The sequence below is a fragment of the Schistocerca piceifrons genome, chromosome 2 (genome assembly GCF_021461385.2).
Source record: "Schistocerca piceifrons isolate TAMUIC-IGC-003096 chromosome 2, iqSchPice1.1, whole genome shotgun sequence".
Lineage (NCBI taxonomy): Eukaryota > Metazoa > Arthropoda > Insecta > Orthoptera > Acrididae > Schistocerca > Schistocerca piceifrons.
The window spans coordinates 183,727,548-183,747,627 of NC_060139.1; the positions used below are offsets into that span (position 1 = coordinate 183,727,548).

At 43.7% G+C, this 20,080-nt stretch overlaps 1 protein-coding gene across 1 annotated transcript in view; it reads right to left on the minus strand.

Annotated features, from left to right (window-relative positions):
- Positions 1-11,635, minus strand: part of LOC124775234 (ribosome-binding protein 1-like) — a 58,555-nt gene extending 46,920 nt beyond the window's left edge. Inside the window, exon 1 of the mRNA XM_047250072.1 lies at positions 11,457-11,635. Coding sequence (XP_047106028.1) covers positions 11,457-11,635 — 179 coding nt within the window. The remainder of the gene's footprint in view (positions 1-11,456) is intronic.
- Positions 11,636-20,080: the final 8,445 nt, after the last annotated feature.

Below are 20,080 nucleotides of genomic sequence, written 5' to 3' on the forward strand. Positions count from 1 at the left end.
CTGGCCGGGCGGTTTCACCTAGATCCGTTTACGTTGCCCTCACTAATCGCCGCCGAAGCGCGCCCCGTGCGTTCGGGCTACACACGAGGCACGAACCCCGGGATCCACAGGACGGGCCCACGCGACCACAACACAGACCGACCCGACCTTTACCCTCTGTCGCTGTTAAGCAGCCCGCGTTCTTCCCTCCTCACTCCGACAGCGTCTCAACGTCCCCGTCGCTTCCCGCCGTCGCTGCGGGCCAACCCTCGTGTCCGCTCCATCTGGCCAAAGATAAACATTTGTGGGGCTTGTCGCGGGGTATCGTAACACGGCACGGCTCAGTGCCCTCGTGTGTTACTTCACATGAGACAGTATCGTGGTGTCACTTTTCAACAAGACAATGCTCGCCCACAGCTGGCACGTATCTTTACGTACTATCTGCGCGATTCTGAAGTACTCCTGTGGCCAGCAAGATCCCTAGGTCTACCCGATAGAATGTATGTGGGACAAGCTCGGGCGTTAACTTCGCCCCACTGCCAGTATCCACGAAATTAAGGTTCAGTTCGTTCAAATGGCTCTGAGCACTATGGGACTTAACATCTGAGGTCCTCAGTCCCCTAGAACTTACAAAGGGAGGCCGCCAATTGTGAAATTCAGATTCTATTCATACTGCGCATAATAAAAGCTCATGGCCAGAGGTGTAATGTGGCAAAGCACCAAGATGCACTTCTCAGCCGTTGTCGAGAAAATCGACAGTTAAAAGAAACCGTTGCGGTGAAATACTCTCGACGATTAGTAACTTTCTATAGCGTCGTGGCGCAGCGGTAAGCGCTGGGGTTCGTAATCCGAAGGTCGACGGATCGAATCTCGCGCCATGCAATTTTATTATTAGTTTTTTGTAATTCATATATATATATATATATATATATATATATATATATATATATATATATATATATATATATATATAAAGTATTAATGAATTGCTTATGCATGTTGGTGAAGGCGGATCGCTCTCCAACTGTACCGCCTCCATTTTTCCGTTTTTTTTTTTAACAGGGTGTACCAAAGCTCTCCCGTCCGCACTGATTTTCGACAATGTTATAAGTTGCGCTAGGGACCGCATCTACCTTCTTTCGAAGTTAGCAGGCAACTACGCTGTTATGCGGCGGCTCGTTTCGGCCCATTCAACATCTGTCATTCAAGTGTAACAAACGAGTAACGGAGTTTATATTTCATACCTGCCACAGCAAATTTGTGTTCGTGGGGTCTCTATTCTAATCCGAACGTTTGACTTACGCTATACGTATTCGTTTCGGAATATCGTTTCTACGTCTTCCGTATCGAATCTCGCGCTATGCAACTTATATATATATATATATATATATATAACTTATATATATATATATATATATAACTTATATATATATATATTATAAAAAAACAAATACTAAAAAAAAGTTGCATAGCGCGAGATTCGATCCAGTGGCCTTCGGATTACGAACCAGAGCGCTTACCGCTGCGCCACAACGTTGTAGGGAATTAATGATCGTAGAGAGTATTTCACTGCAACGGTTTCTTTTAACTGTCGATTTTCTCGACAACGGCTGAGAAGTGCATCTTGGTGCTTTGCCACATTACACCTCTGGCCATGAGCTTTTATTATGCGCAGTATGAATCGAATCTGAATTTCGCAATTGGCGGCCTCCCCTTGTTAGAACTACTTAAATCTAACTAACCTAAGGACATCACACACATCCATGCCCGAGGCAGGATTCGAATCTGCGACCGTAGCTGTCACTCGGTTCCAGACTGAAGCGCCTAGAACCGCTCGGCCACACCGCCTGGAGGAAATTAAGGAGCAGTTACAACTGTTGTGGGCTGCTTGCCCCAGGAGACGATACGTTTGGCTTTACATCTTTCTGAGCCTAATCAATACATGCGTACAGTAAAACAGTGAAATAACACTACATACCCTCTCAAACCATGAAACTTCAGTTCGCCTCTGTGCCGTGCACGCCAGTTGAAACTTCCCCTTTGTATGTAAAGAATGACAGTACTGGAAAAACTCTTACGTTATTTGATTTTCAAGCAGTTGAGCAAAACTCAACGTACTCAGACAGTTCTCTCTTCACTTATTCTGATCATCACAAAACTGACACACAATATTTTAGCGCAACGCAATCTGACTTTCAATAATCCCTACAAAAGAATGGCCCTGAGTAACAATAACCTATACCTTTCATGAATCACTCACGTCACAAAAATCTTCGTTACTCGAACTACTGCAATACAGCGAGCGCCAATACTGCCAGATAAATAAAAGATTCTAACTACTGAAGGCATTAACTACTGATAGGCATAGTTAGCAACGAATATTCCAACAAAGAGTCCAACCAGCCACAGACTGCACACAGCGCACTCAGCGATTTTTATACAGAGCGCTACGTGGCGTTACCAACACAAAAACCTAAACAGCCTACTTACACAGTGCAACTGTCGCGCGGCACGTTATCGAGCCCGCTTTGGTCGTGAGCTAATCTTTGGCGGGAAAGTCGCTGGGAAAGTGTATTTAAAACGTGAGTGCGCTTGGGTAGAATGTCTCCCCTCTGATCACCAACCCTGGTGTGCTGCCGCGTTTTTACAAACGTATCCCTCCATCCTTACGCCTACACGCACTCCATATCCTATCCCAACGAAACTTCAACCAACTCCCTCCCCCAGACAATGAGATCCACCCCGACATTTATTCCCTCCTACCAACTTTAGATCTTCTCCACCTACGAGGTGTGGCTAGAAAAAAACCGGACTAGTACTGGTGAAACAATAAAACGAATGCAATAAGGCTGGAAGTCGCGTGGCCTGTCACGTGACTCTCGCTCCGCCTACTGCTCGAGTTTCATCTGCCTCCTGCACTCAGTCTGCCCGTGGCGTCTGTTTTAAGTAGTTGACGTTTTGTCTGTGCGTCGGAAAATGTTGAGTGTACAGAAAGAACAGCGTGTTAACATCAAATTTTGTTTCAAACTAGGAAAATCTGCAAGTGAAACGTTTGTAATGTTACAACAAGTGTACGGCGATGATTGTTTATCGCGAACACAAGTGTTTGAGTGGTTTAAACGATTTAAAAGATGGCCGCGAAGACACCAGTGATGACACTCGCACTGGCAGACCATTGTCAGAAAAAACTGATGCAAACATTGAAAAAATCGGTAAACTTGTTCGACAAGATCGCCGTTTAACAATCAGAGCAGTGTCTGAGTTAACAGGAGTTGACAAGGAAAGTGTTAGGCAGATTCTTCATGAAAGTTTCAACATGAACAAAGTGTGTTCAAAAATGGTTCCAAAGTGTCTCACAATTGAACAGAAGGAACGCTGAAGAATGATTTGTTCTGCCATCCTGCAAAACATTGAAAGTGATCCCACCTTCTTACAAAATGTTATTACTTGCGATGAATCGTGGTTTTTTACTTACGATCCCGAAACTAAACGCCAGTCGATGGTTCTCCACGACAAAAAAAAGCACGAATGTCAAAATCGAAATTCAAGGCAATGATGATCGTTTTTTTGACATCAAAGGGATTGTGCACATTGATTGGGTACCAGAGGGACAAACAGTGAATCAGCATTACTACATTAGCGTTCTGGCTACCCTACGTGAGCGAGTACGGAGAAAACGGAACGATTTGTGGAGAAAAAAGTCATGGATCCTTCACCAAGACAATGCCCCAGCTCACAGTGCGTTGTCAGTGAAGACGTTTTTGGCAAAACACAACATTCCCATCTTAGATCATCCACCCGACTCACCTGATTTGGCCCCCTGTGACTTTTTTCTTTTCCCTAAAGTCAAGTCAGCTTTGAAAGGAACTAGATTTGAGACTGTTGAAGCAGTAAAAGAAAAAGCGACGGAAGTAATGTATGGACTTACCGAAAATGATCTGCAGCATTGCTATGAACAGTGGAAAATTCGTATGGAGCGGTGTAGAGACCAAGAAGGAGAGTACACTGAAGGAGATAACATGAAATTGTAAATAATTGTAAATAAATGTTTTTTCCAGCATCAGTCCGTTTTTTTTCTAGCCGCACCTCGTATCCCAATCAACATCAGGGCTCCGCTCTCCTTTCCCTCGCCATCGTTCCTAATCCCTTTCCTACTGCAACCACTGTCTTGCCAGGACGACACACTGCTCCTTACCCTCTGCCTTTCCCACCGACTGTATTTCTCACTATCCAGCTCAACTCCTACCCCTACCTTTCTACCCACATCCCTCAGTCCTATGGAATTTAGGCTCTCCTCTGGCAATACTTCTAACTCTAGTGCACATCTTTCAGATTTTAACTGAATGTACAATGCTTCAGTGCTTTTGTTAGGAAAATTTTACCCTACTGCGATGTGTTTTTGAAATGTATTTTCGTTTTTTAACAGCCCATCTTTGATTTTTACTTTGAAATAGAAAGCAGTCCCAAATGTTTGCATATTCTCATTATATTTTTTTTTAATTTTCTTGGCTGAAGAGTGTAGAGTTGTACTGCTGGCAGCCCTCCCCCCCCCCCCCCCCAATACAGGACGAGCGGGATGAAATAACACCAAACAAAAAAAAAACGGATAGAGGAGTTTTTTCTCCTTGTGAGCGAAGTGTTAACCACGAGGACACCTGTACGCGCCCGGTGTCTGTGGATAAGGTGCCACTCTCATGCAGAAGGTTGCCGCTGGCGGCAATAGTTGGAAGCAGTAGCTGTTGGGCATCGAAGTAGTTACGCAATGTGGCCAGATGTACCGGACCGACCGGAGTGGCGCAGTCGTTAGCACACTTGACTCGCATTCGGACGACGGTTCAACCCTGAATCTGATTTAGGTTTTCCGCGATTTCTCTAAATCGCGTCCTTCGAAAGGGCACGGCCGCTTTCATTCTCCATCCTTCCGTAATCCGAGCTTGTGCTCCGTCTCTAATGACCTCGTTGTCGACGGGACGTTAAACACTTACCTCCTCCACCTCAAAAATGGTTCAAATGGCTCTGAGCACTATGGGACTTAACATCTATGGTCATCAGTCCCCTAGATTTAGAACTACTTAAACCTAACTAACCTCAGGACATCACACAACACCCAGTCATCACAAGGCAGAGAAAATCCCTGACCCCGCCGGGAATCGAACCCGGGAACCCGGGCGCGGGAAGCGAGAACGCTACCGCACGACCACGAGCTGCGGACTCCTGCACCTCCTGCCTGTACCGTAAGAATTGGATTTATTATTTTGCTAGCGACTAACCACTTCGTTTTCGGCGAGAACTTTTCTATTTTGGTCTGTGATTATGTCGTTTCTTCAATCTGTGAAAGTGCTTTTAGAACTAGCTTGTCATTGCCGTATTTCTGTTTAACTGGTAGTTCTGCTGTACCTTATTCTTATTTGTTCACGATTGTTTGCCTTGAGTAAATTGTGTGGCATGTCATACGGCCGTTTTGACTACCTTCTTTGTGCATCAGTGATCATAGTTAAACAGCGAGTGGTTGTGTACTTGTTTTCACGTTCTTTACTGGTTTTGCACGTGACACTACTGTACCTTGTGTGAGTATCTCATTTGAAATGTCTGCCCCTGGTGGCTGGGTGGTCAGCGCGACGGAATGTCATACCTAACGGGCCAGGTTCGATTCCCGGCTAGGTCAGAGATTTTCTCCGCTCAGGGACTGGGTGTTCTATTGTCCATATCATCATCATCATTTCATCCCCATCGACACGCAAGTGCCGGCCGAAGTGGCCGTGCGGTTAAAGGCGCTGCAGTCTGGAACCGCAAGACCGCTACGGTCGCAGGTTCGAATCCTGCCTCGGGCATGGATGTTTGTGATGTCCTTAGGTTAGTTAGGTTTAACTAGTTCTAAGTTCTAGGGGACTAATGACCTCAGAAGTTGAGTCCCGTAGTGCTCAGAACCATTTGATTTGACACGCAAGTCGCCGAAGTGGTGTCAACTCGAAAGACTTGCACCAGGCAAACGATCTACCCGACGGGAGGCCCTAGCCACACGGCATTTCCATTTCCATTTGAGGTTACTTACTGTCAAATATCTTGAGTAAATTGTTTGGCCAGTCAAACGTCAGTTGTAGCTCCTTTACTCCGCTGAGTGGTCGGAGCTGAGCGGCGAGCGGCTGTGTATCTGTGTTTTCCTCGTTTATTTACTGACTTTATGTATATGTACTGAACTTGTTTTATTGTACGACCGGCAGGAAGCTCATGTCTGTGTAAGGTTGGGCGTCTTCTGTTTAAACAGCGCGACCGACGCACGTCACTGATTATAAAATTTTGAGTAACTGTGCTAAGTACTGACGGCCACTACGGGATGGGTATTTTATCTTTGAAATTACATTGCTTATCCTGTTGCATATTAGCTGGCCGCTCGAGACTGAGACTTTTTCTACTTAGTATATAGTTTGGGTTGGGTTGTTTGGGGGAAGAGACCAAACATCGGATTAGGGAAGGATGGGGAAGGAAGTCGGCCGTGCCGTTTCGGAGGAACCATTCCAGCATTTTCCTGGAGCGATTTAGGGAAATCACGGAAAACCTAAATCAGGATGGCCGGACACGGTATTGAACCGTCGTTCTCCCGAATGCGAGTCCAGTGTGCTAACCACTGCGCCACCTCGCACGGTTTAATGTTTGGTTTCGTCAAATTTGTGTTGTAGCTTGTAAAATGTAAACGTCGTGTGACTAGGGCCTCCCGTCGGGTAGACCGTTCGCCGGGTGCAAGTCTTTCGAGTTTACGCCACTACGGGGACTTGCGCGTCGATGATGATGATGATGATTGGGACAACACAACACCCACTCTCTGAGCGGAGAAAATCTCCGACCCAGCAGGGACTCGAACCCGTACCCTTAGGATTGACATTCTGTCGCGCTGACCACTCAGCTACCGGGGGCGGACGTTGTAGTTTGTGATTTACCGTTGTTTAACTTGATTTTGCTTACGTTTCAGTTTTTTCGATTGTATGCGAAATGATCTTACTAATGTTGGAGTCTTGCTGTGGCTCCAAAGCTTGTTACTGGAGGAGGTGAAGTTGCTGGCCAGTGTGACCGAGCGGTTCTAGGCGCATCAGTCTGGAACCGCGCGACTGCTACGGTCGCAGGTTCGAATCCTGCCTCGGGCATGGATGTGTGTGATGTTCTTAGGTTAGTTAGGTTTAAGTAGTTTTAAGTTATAGGAGAGTGATGATCTCAGATGTTAAGTCCCATAGTGCTCAGAGCCATTTTGAGGTGAAGTGCTGGGCACGAAGTGACTTTGCAAACAACAAGCATTGATACCAGGAAAAACACGGCAAAAGAAGGTATATTTTGATCTTTATTGAAGTTGTTGAGTGATATAACTTCGTGTTACTCTTGTGATGACTGTTTCGGAACACGTCTTGCTGTATAGAGACTTGTATGTCACTCTGTCTGAATATTGGTTTGCCACTGGAGTGCTTACCTTAAACTAGTGCTTATTTTTCGGTACTTTAACGACGCCGTGTTAAGCGTGTAGACGCTTGTTTGTTTTTGTTTTGGAACATGGTAGAGTTCCGTTATTAGACTCCTGTTATCGTGCCTTGAAATTTTCTGTGTATGTGCATTGATGTGCATTGATGTGCAATTTCTGGTTTGCATTCTTAAGTTTGTTTTATACGCCGTCTTACTGTTAAGTACAAGTCTTGGTGCCTATATTAATTCTTTGAGCATTTTCTTGTGTCTGAAGCCCTGGCTTGTGTGGCGGTTCAAAAGATGCTTTACGGGTATAATCAACAATGGTTTCTTATAAGCACCTTGCTGAATGGAAACTCGACCATGAATTTTGTTAGCCTGTGCTGGTCAGGTAATTACTTTGAAGGTTGTCATTCTGAAATTTTTGTTACGCACTGCGGCGCCAGCGTCAAACATAGGAGGTTGTAATTTACTCTTACTGATTACCAGTTAAGCTTTCACCAACCTGACGTAATTGTCGTCGTACAGTGTGTTGGTTGTAGTCGTCGTACAGTGTGTTGGTTGTACTGAGACCTGTTGCTTTGTATCAGATTAGGAATATTTCGGTCTTGTGTTAGCCGCCCTTCTTCTTTATTGTACTTACTATGGTAATTATTGTTTATTGGATTGTGTTATTTGATCATTCTGTCTAAATTTAGAGGGCCGTTAATTATTACAGTGCTGTTCCACCTTTTAAATTTTTCTATTTCAAACAGCTTACTAAAAATATCTTGTGCAACGTGGACGCACGGTAAAGTTAAACTGAAATTTATTTAGGTTGATGTTTTTTCTTATTGAGTAAAAATTTGCAATGTGAAATTTGCGGACATCTGGGAAGAATTTTCTTTTTTTCTGAAATTGTTAATAAATTTATTGCTAGCCTTAGACTGTGTTTCTTTTGATACCAGCACCTCACCGCTCCAAACTTAGCTCCCTACCGCCACAGTTCCTTCCTCACTTTCAGGTTACTTCACTTTTTTTGTGAGACAACGTCATATGACGGCACCCTGCAGTCCTGATAAGCTGCTATCGTGCAGTTGTTGAATTTCGGCATTGACGGTAGACATTTCTTCTTCTTACATAAGGCATAACATGATCTTAGGTACAACCAGATGTCATTACTCGTACCCTCTCTATGTGGCCCCACTGAGATGCCAATAATTTACATACCCAAGCCGGTAATATACATGTCAGTTTGACGATCGTTTCATAACGGCTTCACGACCTTACAATGCGAAATGCTTTCAACAATTTCCACAACGAAACTCCGTCTACTCAGATTGTCGTTAATATAGATCAGAAACAATAGCGGGCCTGTAACATTTCCTTGGGGAACGTCGGATATTACTTCTGCTTTACTCAATAACTTTCCGTCTATTACTACGAACTGTGACCTTTCTGACAGAAAATCCGAATCCAGTCGCACAACTGAGGCGACATTCCATAGGCACACAGTTTGGGTAGAAGACGCTTGTGAATAACGGTGTCGAAAGCCTTCTGAAAATCTAAACGTATGGAGTCAATTTGACATCCCCTGTCCATAGTAACCATTACTTCACGAGTATAAACAGCTAGTTGTGTTCCGCAAGAACGATATTTTCTGAATCCGTGCTGATGTGTCAAGAAATCGTTTTCTTCGCGGTACTTCATAATGTTCGCATACAAATGGTTCAAATGGCTCTGAGCACTATGGGACTCAACATCTGAGGTCATCAGTCCCCTAGAACATAGAACTATTTAAACCTAACTAACCTAAGGACATAACACACATCCATGCCTGAGGCAGGATTCGAATCTGCGACCGTAGCGTACTCGCGGTTCCAGACTGAAGCGCCTAGAACCGCTCGGCCACTCCGGCCGGCTGTTCGCATACAGAATATGTTCCAAACCCCTACTGCAAATCGACGTTAGTGATATGGGCCTGTAATTCAGCGGATTGCTCCTATTTCCCTTTTTGGGTATTGATGTGACTTAAGCAACTTTCCTGTCTTTAGGTACGAAACTTTGTAAGCGAACGATTGGATATAATTGCTAAATATGGAGCTATTGTACCAACATACTCTGAAAGGAACCTGACTGGTATACCATCTGGACCGGATGCCTTGCCTTTATTAAGTGATTTAAGCTGCTTTGCTACACCGGGGATATCTACTTCTATGTTTATCATTTTCGCAGTTGTTGTTGATTGGAATTCGGGAATATTTACTTCGTCTTCTTTGGTGAAGGAGTTTCGGAAAACCGTGTTTAATAACTCTGCTTTGGTGGCACTTTCATCAGTGGCTTCACCGTTGTTATCGCGCAGTGAAGGTATTGATTGCGTCTTGCCACTGGTGTGCTTTATATATGACCAGAATCTCTTTGCGTTTTCTGCCAGATTCCGAGACAGAGTTTCGTTGTGGAAATTGTTAAAAGCATCTCGCATTAAAGCACGCGCCATACGTCGAACTTTGCAAAACTTTGCCAATCTTGGGGATTTTGCGTTCTTTTAAATTTGGCATGCTTTTTTTGTTGCTTCTGCAACAGTGATCTGTCCCGTTTTATGTACCATGGGGGATCAGTAGCACCACATACTAATTTATGTGGTGTATATCTTTCAGTTGCCGTCGTTACTATCTCTTTGCAATCATTCCACATCTTTTCTACGCTTACGTGATCAGATCGGAAGGAGTGGAGACTGTCTCTCAAAAAGGCGTCAAGAGCATTTTTATCAGCTTTTTTAAATAGATGTACTTTGCGTTTCTTTTTGATGGTTGTGGGTTAGACAGACAAGGAAACCAGCAATTTTGTAGTCTGTATCATCTAATTCTTCACTGCTTGATTCACCTGGGGTGCTACACGACGTGGATTCATCTTCATGATGACCATTAGGGTATTCAGCCTAGCAGCAACTGCCTTGTGGTCGCTAATCCCTGTATCGGTCATGACACTCCCTATTTGTCCAGGATTATTCGTTGCTAAGAGGTCAAGTATGCTTTCGGAACTATTTACGCTTCGAGTAGGCTCATGAACTAATTGTTCAAAATACTTTTCTGAGAAAGCATTCAGTATAATTTCGGTTGGCATTTTATGCTGCCGCCGGCGTTAAACGTATAATTTTTCCAGCATATCGAGGGTAGATTAAAGTCGCCACCGACTATAATTGTATGAGTGGGGTACCTATTTGAATTCCATCGGGACAGACAAGGAAACCAGCAATTTTGTAGTCTGTATCATCTAATTCTTCACTGCTTGATTCACCTGGGGTGCTACACGACGTGGATTCATCTTCATGATGACCATCAGTGTCCGAATTTCTGTGCTGTCTTCTTGATGAAACAGAGCTTCATCCTCAAAACATTCAGTAAAAAATGATTTAAAGTTCTGCGCTGACCTCAGATGTTCTTGTGCATTGACAGGTAGCATGGTGTACAACTGTGTTCTAAGTAAGGAATAATAGTATCTTAAATACTTATTCTGTTTATGGCACAAAATTTATGTTCATCTGAAAGTGGTTTGAGATAGAGAAATACACTTACCTTCGACTGAGCACTGGATTGTAGCTTTTATAGTGCTTCTGATCTCTCAACAAACAGTATAACTGCGCCAAACTGATAACTGTTATTAGTAATCCAGCTGTTTTAACAAGTCGTTCTGATAAAATATAAGTATGGGAAAGGCACCTGGTGCGCTACGGGGTCTAAGAGACCCCTGCCATGCATCATACGAGTAGGACTACAAAATTCATAAAATACTCAACTTGACTTGCAACAAACAATATTCCTTCTGAAGAAAGGCAAGGATTATACAAGGATTATACAAGGCATCAACTGAAACAAGTAAATTTTAAGAAAATCTCTTGAGAGAATTAGAGGTTGCCGGCTCTGAAAGACACCTGTTCGGCATATGTCGATTGGTTTATTGGGGACCCATATGGTAGATGCCTGTACCGTTAGCGTACTTTGGGAGTTGGATGGATGAGGGATTTGCAGGCTGGGTTGAAAGTGGGCAGCTACAGTGTCGTCCTGCGGCAGCTGAGCTGCGCGTGGGTTATGGGGTTCACACGGTGCTGCTGTGACTGCGCGTGCGTGACGCACGGGAAGGCGAACGACGCAGAGCGGCCTGCGCCCTCCGCCGAGTTTCCCCCCACTTCCTGCTCTGATGGACCGCAATTGGCCGCGGAAGCTGCCGCCATTGACCGCGGCCGGCTCACTGCTGCCACCTGGCGCCCAAAACCGCAACTGCATGCGTTGCTGGGCCAGAAACTGCAACAAACGCTGTATGTTCGTGATGGGTTTCCCACATCTCGTTTCCCAAGAACTGGTTTCCCATTACATTATTGCTTCTGATTGCTCATGTACACACTCCACTGATCGTGCAGTGTAGGATTTCATGAGCTATTGTCTTTCCTGCTGGTGAATCTCCTGGTATGGCCGTGGTCCGTGAAACTGTTTGTTCCGGATGTTTCGCCCAGAGCTGCGTTGGACATCTTCAGAGGTGTTCTTGGTTCGACTCTGAATTGTTGCCTGCCAAGCCACACATCGAAAAATGTCATAAATAACGTGAAAAAGAGATGTGGGTGAAGTTTCTGTGTGATTCGCAGAGAAAATCCTTGTCAAAAATAAAACCTAATAATCAAAATGTTGTCTGACAAAGATAAAACTTATCCATCAATTCTGTAGACCTGCTGTCTGTATATTAGTACATTTCATGGCTGCTTCTTGCATGTCAAAATTGCCCCTATATTTATATGGCTTCTGTACGTAGCCATGCATAATGGTTTGTTATTGTAGACGAATTTTTTGACTGAAGAGTAGGCTCTGCTACAGCTCATTCTCTAAACGACTAAAACTTTGGTGCCCCTTTTGACGTAGGTTCGCATTTCTCTTTGTAGATGCAATGCAGACCTCACAAAGTGTACGTGGAATTCGATAAATCCTGCACGCTAAAAGATGGTGATCTGACTTTATTTGTTGGTTTAAAAATAGACTGATGGTGTGTTCCTGAAAATTTATTGATCTCGTCAGTTATGTTTCTAATAAGAGGGAGAGTAATTGTGTTCTACCGATGTAGTATTTCGTCCTTGTCATTCAGTGTGGTTTTATTTGGTCGCAGAATTCTATTTCCTTCTTTTCCTAAATAGCTGTTTTTCTGGAGAACCTGCTTCAGATATTTTAATTCGTTATATAGGTGTACTGCTGTACTAATTATTACTCCTCTCAAAAAAAAGTTCTACAAAAGTGTTTGTCGACTAGGGAAGGTGGTGAAATCAGTTGTAGCAGAGCGTACTGTTGAGTTAGAAAATGACGAAATGAAGTTTTGCGAAACCAATATTTTTATTTGTGATGACAGACTATTATCCGCAATCCTATAGAGCAACCATCGAGATGCAGGGTGTTCAAAAATTGTCGTTACGAACTTCTAGGACTTGTAGAGAGTGAGTACAAAATACTCTGAATACGAATCCATGCCCGGAAACGTACCGTTTCCGTTCTACGACGGTTTTAGTTCAGATGTGTAACGCATCCACGTCTACTGAGCGAAAGAGAAAAGTCTCAGAAATTAGAATTGTATTAATACCTTCAGCAGCTAACGGGCGTTGATACAGGGTGTTTCAAAAATGACCGGTATATTTGAAACGGCAATAAAAACTAAACGAGCAGCGATAGAAATACACCGTTTGTTGCAATATGCTTGGGACAACAGTACATTTTCAGGCAGACAAACTTTCGAAATTACAGTAGTTACAATGTTCAACAACAGATGGCGCTGCGGTCTGGGAAACTCTATATTACGATATTTTCCACATATCCACCATGCGTAGCAATAATATGGCGTAGTCTCTGAATGCAAGAACTTTGGGAAGTTTTCAGTGAGAAATACAGGTCGCTATGAATTTTCGTTTGGTGCATGCTAGGTCATATGTTTCTGCGTATGAGATGTAGCTAACATACTGAATTTTACTTTAAACTTTGAATCATATTGCTATCTATTACCAATCTCGAGAAAATGGGTTGTACATAAAGAGTTTCGTCCCGAACTTACAAACCAGCGAAAAAGCCAGAGTAAAATATTCACAAAATTTCTTTTATCTCATAAACGGTTTCAGATATTTAAACAAGAGTTTGGAAAATGATAGTGTGCAAAGAGGAGAGTATTTCGCCATATGATTAATATGCGAAACTTCCATATCTAGTGTGATATTCAAGTGACTACAGATTTTGTCAATGAAATGAGGTAATATTTAAGCGTCATCAATAGCTGGCGAAACGCGTATTACTGTGGGTTTGGAACAACATATGTGAGGAAATTGCAGTTTATTTTTATACCAAGAAACGGGCGGTTCCTACACTATTGACTTGTCTTTCCATCAGTTGATGTTTTATGATTCTGTCGCAATTTCAACTGCACTACAGTGTTAGTGGCATGAATATTTACAAACTCTGCTGTGTTTTGCCGAAAGAAGAAGATTTGAACGTGGTAACAAGGGAACCTAACGTAATACTCAAAACTCACCACCGATAACATCTCCCTGAAGAAAATTTAAGGGAATAAGAAGTTCGGTGGAAATAAATCTACACCTTTGTTGAAATTTAAATGGAATCCTATACACCAGTGTGTTTTTAGTAATGAATGATGTGCATTGACACTGGTCATGTCTTGTATCTTAATGGTCTGAGAAATATGAAAACATTTAAATTTTCAAAATCTGGTCGACTACCTATCAAGCTGTAAACAGATTACCAATGTCTTTCGCAAGCTAAAAGATGTTTGCAGTGAAAAAGTACAATTCCTCATTATTACAGGGATAGGATGTGCTGTTAATTGTTTTGATATTTTTAGATTATTGAGATAGAGAAATAAAATCCGTTGTCCAGTTTCAATCCATATCATTAGTTATTAAGAATACAACGGGGTAAAGGATTTCACCTAAACTGGAACAGAAGTGGTGATTTATTTTCCCCAGACTTATAATCACCTTCATTTTTCTTCAGAGCAATATTATCAGTAACAAGTTTTGATATGTAAGGCTCCTTTTAACCACACTAATCGGTTTCTTTCGCCAAAATTCATCTGAGCTTACAAATATTCATCTCACCAACATTTTAATGCGGTTGAAATTGCGACACAGTAATAAAACAGCAACTGATGCAAAGACATGTCAATAGTTTACGAATATGTCCATACTCGGTAAAAAATAAACTGTAATTTCTTCACATATGTTGTTCCAAACCCACAGTAATTCTCGTTTCACTAGCTATCAATGCCACTTAAATATTACATTATTTCATTGAAAAGCCGCTTAAAATCGCTCTAGATATGGAAGTTTCGCATATTAATCATGTGGCGGAATACCCTCCTCTTTGAGTGCTGCCGTTTGCTAAAATCTTGTTTTGATATCTGAAACTGCTTACGAGATACAAGGAATTTTGTGAATATTTCACTGTGGCTTCTACGCTCTCGCGCGAGCTCGTGAGGAAGCGCGCTTCCGAAATTCTTGCAGTATTTTACTTAATCCCACAATATCACAGTAAATTTGACCATTAACGAAATGATACGCAGTTCATCATGAAGCTGAGAAATGAAGCTATAAGATGCGAGGGAATCAATTTTGTTTGTCGTATAGTTTCTTTACAGTCGTCTGAGAAAGATTGCAGGTCGCCCGACGGCCGCGTGACGTTCCGTTTGGTCTCGAGGGGGTGGGGGTGGGGGTGGGGGTGGGGATGGGCGTGGGGATGGGCGTGGGCGGGTTGCGGTGGGAATAGAATAACTTTTTTAATTTTTTTTATTTTTTTTATTTGGCCTTTGAGTGTGTACTCAGTTTAGCCATCGGCAACACATAGTGACAATGTACACATAATTGAATAAACAAATACAGAAATGCATATTTACAAGAATAAAAAGCTTAACTGTTACAGGTTTGTAGATAATGTTTTAAAAATTGAATTTAATTGGAAAATAATTAAAAGTGCCTTGGCTTACAATTCACACAAATTCTGAAATATCTTCATCAGCAAGACATATTTATAATTTACGTACACCATTAAAACCTACAGATTGTGACCAGTACTCTTGATGAAGTTAACTATCACTTTACATAGACGAACGTCTTTAGTACACAAAAGAGAAGAAGCTGATTGAGGAAGATGGTAGCCCATACTCAGCAATGTCTTCAGAAAGACCAACCGTTTACGGTCAAATTTGGGGCACATAAATAAGATGTGGTTGACATCAGCTTCCGACTCAGGATCACACTCACATGCTGGTGAACTGTAAACGTTGATCTGATGTAGATGTTGTGGGAAAGAGGCATGATTGAAGCGGAGTCTTGTTGTTGTTGTGGTCTTCAGTCCTGAGACTGGTTTGATGCAGCTCTCCATGCTACTCTATCCTGTGCAAGCTTCTTCATCTCCCAGTACCTACTGCAACCTACATCCTTCTGAATCTGCTTAGTGTATTCATCTCTTGGTCTCCCTCTACGATTTTTACCCTCCACGGTGCCCTCCAATGCTAAATTTGTGATCCTTTGATGCCTCAAAACATGTCCTACCAACCGATCCCTTCTTCTAGTCAAGTTGTGCCACAAACTTCTCTTCTCCCCAATCCGGTTCAGTACCTCCTCATTAGTTATGTGATCTACCCACCTTATCTTCAGCATTCTTCTGTAGCACCACATTTCGAAAGCTTCTATTCTCTTCTTGTCCAAGCTAGTTATCGTCCATGTTTCACTTCCATACATGGCTACACAGCGGAGTCTTATGATGGTAGAAATCGTGGATCGGCCCAGATGTGTCCTCATGAACCACGGCTGTGAAGGAATCCGAGGTTGTAGCACTGCGTAATAACCCCCTTTTGTCTGTTGAGAAACGTTCCACATTTCCTGCCATTGTTGTCTTGACTGCACGTAAGTAGTCTGTATAAGGTAGGTGCAGATCCAGGACAGTGCCTAAGGTCGCCGCTTGTTTGGCTAATGCATCAACTTCATCATTATAGAGGATGCCAGAGTGGGAAGGTACCCACAACAAATGGATCGTCCGGCCCGTGCGTGTGCTGCGAATATATTCAGATATCACATCCAAGATATAACTATTGGTTGTTTTGTTCCATCGACTGTACTGAATGTTTTTAAGAACGCTTTGCGAGTCAGATACTATCAATATCTTGGGGAAGTAAGTGCTAGAGACAAACTTAAGTGCTTCCAAAACTGCCACTGTCTCCGAATAACTTAAAAGAGTTCCCGCCCTGGATGCTGTGGCGTCAGTGGCCAAATAGGATTCCTGATTGACCAGCGCTAGTACCACGCAGGAAATTCTGCTAGGCCTCACAAGAAAAATAGCATCGGATCTTATCACTGAAAACACGCACAGCTCTGTGCAGGGCAGACGGAAGATCCATGAAGGGACCGGTCGCATGAGCTAGTTTGTAATACTGTAGCGAATCTGACGCCCTGTGAGATACGCTTTAGACTAGGGCTGATCATAAAATACCGATACGACCATTAATCGATATATCACCCAAAATGTATCGATACATGAAGGCGTCTCTTCTATTCGATGTATCGACGTACAGTGTATGTGGTGGCAATATCGAGTGCCGATATTTTAATGTTATATTTTTTCCGCAATTTTCGTTAAATATTTGAAATTCTAGTATAACGTAAGTTTGTGAAGGACTCTTATTATTTTTTGAGTTATCGTCACATACAGTCTCTCTCTTTGACTGAGTGAAGGAATTATAGGTGGCACAAAGAAGAATTCCGAATGTACTGGGGTGGCGCTGGGCGGGTTGTGGTGGACAAGATTTCCGATGAGAAGAAATAGCACACCAGTTAAGTTAACAAGATTTACGCAGCTAGTGTAGTATTTGTTCACATCGGCACTCTTCAAAAACAATTGCTGAAAATGATTAATAAAAATCTAAATACATTCCTGGAAATTGAAATAAGAACACCGTGAATTCATTGTCCCAGGAAGGGGAAACTTTATTGACACATTCCTGGGGTCAGATACATCACATAATCACACTGACAGAACCACAGGCACATAGACACAGGCAACAGAGCATGCACAATGTCGGCACTAGTACAGTGTATATCCACCTTTCGCAGCAATGCAGGCTGCTATTCTCCCATGGAGACGATCGTAGAGATGCTGGATGTAGTCCTGTGGAACGGCTTGCCGTGCCATTTCCACCTGGCGCCTCAGTTGGACCAGCGTTCGTGCCGGACGTGCAGACCGCGTGAGACGACGCTTCATCCAGTCCCAAACATGCTCAATGGGGGACAGATCCGGAGATCTTGCTGGCCAGGGTAGTTGACTTACACCTTCTAGAGCACGTTGGGTGGCACGGGATACATGCGGACGTGCATTGTCCTGTTGGAACAGCAAGTTCCCTTGCCGGTCTAGGAATGGTAGAACGATGGGTTCGATGACGGTTTGGATGTACCGTGCACTATTCAGTGTCCCCTCGACGATCACCAGTGGTGTACGGCCAGTGTAGGAGATCGCTCCCCACACCACGATGCCGGGTGTTGGCCCTGTGTGCCTCGGTCGTATGCAGTCCTGATTGTGGCGCTCACCTGCACGGCGCCAAACACGCATACGACCATCATTGGCGCCAAGGCAGAAGCGACTCTCATCGCTGAAGACGACACGTCTCCATTCGTCCCTCCATTCACGCCTGTCGCGACGCCACTGGAGGCGGGCTGCACGATGTTGGGGCGTGAGCGGAAGACGGCCTAACGGTGTGCGGGACCGTAGCCCAGCTTCATGGAGACGGTTGCGAATGGTCCTCACCGATACCCCAGGAGCAACAGTGTCCCTAATTTGCTGGGAAGTGGCGGTGCGGTCCCCTACGGCACTGCGTAGGATCCTACGGTCTTGGCGTGCATCCGTGCGTCGCTGCGGTCCGCTCCCAGGTCGACGGGCACGTGCACCTTCCGCCGACCACTGGCGACAACATCGATGTACTGTGGAGACCTCACGCCCCACGTGTTGAGCAATCCGGCGGTACGTCCACCCGGCCTCCCGCATGCCCACTATACGCCCTCGCTCAAAGTCCGTCAACTGCACATACGGTTCACGTCCACGCTGTCGCGGCATGCTACCAGTGTTTAAGACTGCGATGGAGCTCCGTATACCATGGCAAACCGGCTGACACTGACGGCGGCGGTGCACAAATGCTGCGCAGCTAGCGCCATTCGACGGCCAACACCGCGGTTCCTGGTGTGTCCGCTGTGCCGTGCGTGTGATCATTGCTTGTACAGCCCTCTCGCAGTGTCCGGAGCAAGTATGGTGGGTCTGACACACCGGTGTCAATGTGTTCTTTTTTCCATTTCCAGGAGTGTATGTGTTTTTTTAAAAACACTGTTTCAGCCCACATATCAACTATCACAGGAGGTATTGCAGGGTATAGATGGTGTGACATACACGACATTCAGTGAGAGCAGTGATATCCTTCCAACGGAAAGAGTAAAGCCAAACACATTGTTCATATTTGACGATGGTGTTGTGGAAAACCAAGATTAAATTCGATGATATCTGTGTTTTGGTCGCCATATGGCACTTGGTGTATTCTATCTGAGTCAGACATATTCCAGCTGGTGAGAGACAATGCAAACCTAATTATAGCATTCAAACAGGCCAATCTGAATTAAAAATACGTTTACCAGGCTCATTCACGAACCAATACGTCGTTCAATGATTTTGTAAAGCTATGTGCAGATTGTTGGTATCACTCTCAGTATAGGTTTCTAGTTATTGATAAAACAAGAAACTGAATGATGGCAGGTATGAACGGAACTTCCAGGAGTTCCTATAGGCCTATATTGTATATAGCCATGAAAAGAGGTGAGCACATCACTATACCCATCACCATGGATAAATTCGCATTAATGCCAGCAGCTCAGTCTGATACGATGTGTGCGCATAGACAGAACATTCGCTTGTAGATTGACACGAAAATTCAAATTCTCGAACGTAAAGTTACAAGCATACGCAAGGAATTAGAGATGTATTATCATACCCTTCTGAGACAGAACAACACACAGAATGATCGGGTTAATGTAATCGAGAAGAAACTAAACGACCTAACTGAAGGGGAAATAGTTGTTTTTGAGAAGGAGACATTGTATGAACGGGTTAAGGCAATTGAAAAGAAAGTAGGCGACATAAGTGAAGGGATAATAGCTGTTACCGAAAAGTGGGAGCAGCATAAGAAGAAGAATGGGTATATAAAACCTCATGCTGCATTGAAGTCCGATTAGTATACAATGAGATGTCGACTAAGCATGAAGTCATCGAGGCACGGAAGCCGTTCGAGAGAAGTTACAGCTGCTGAGGTGAGGGCAACTGAAGCTCGACTGGACACTGCGAGAAACCTTTAAACCAGTTACTGAATCTCTCGACAAACTGTCAGCGAAATTCCACAAAGACGACGAGGACGCTATTGTCAATTTCTTTAACCGTCACAGCGACGCTAGGATAGACAAAACATTCCGTGCCAGTGGTGAGAAACCATACATGTTGGGCACACTGCCTACAACTTTAAATGAAAAAACAATACACTTCAGCGATAGACAGTTTCAAAGAACACCAGGTCTACTGAACCCACAAAATCTGTAAAGCATTCGCCAAAAGAT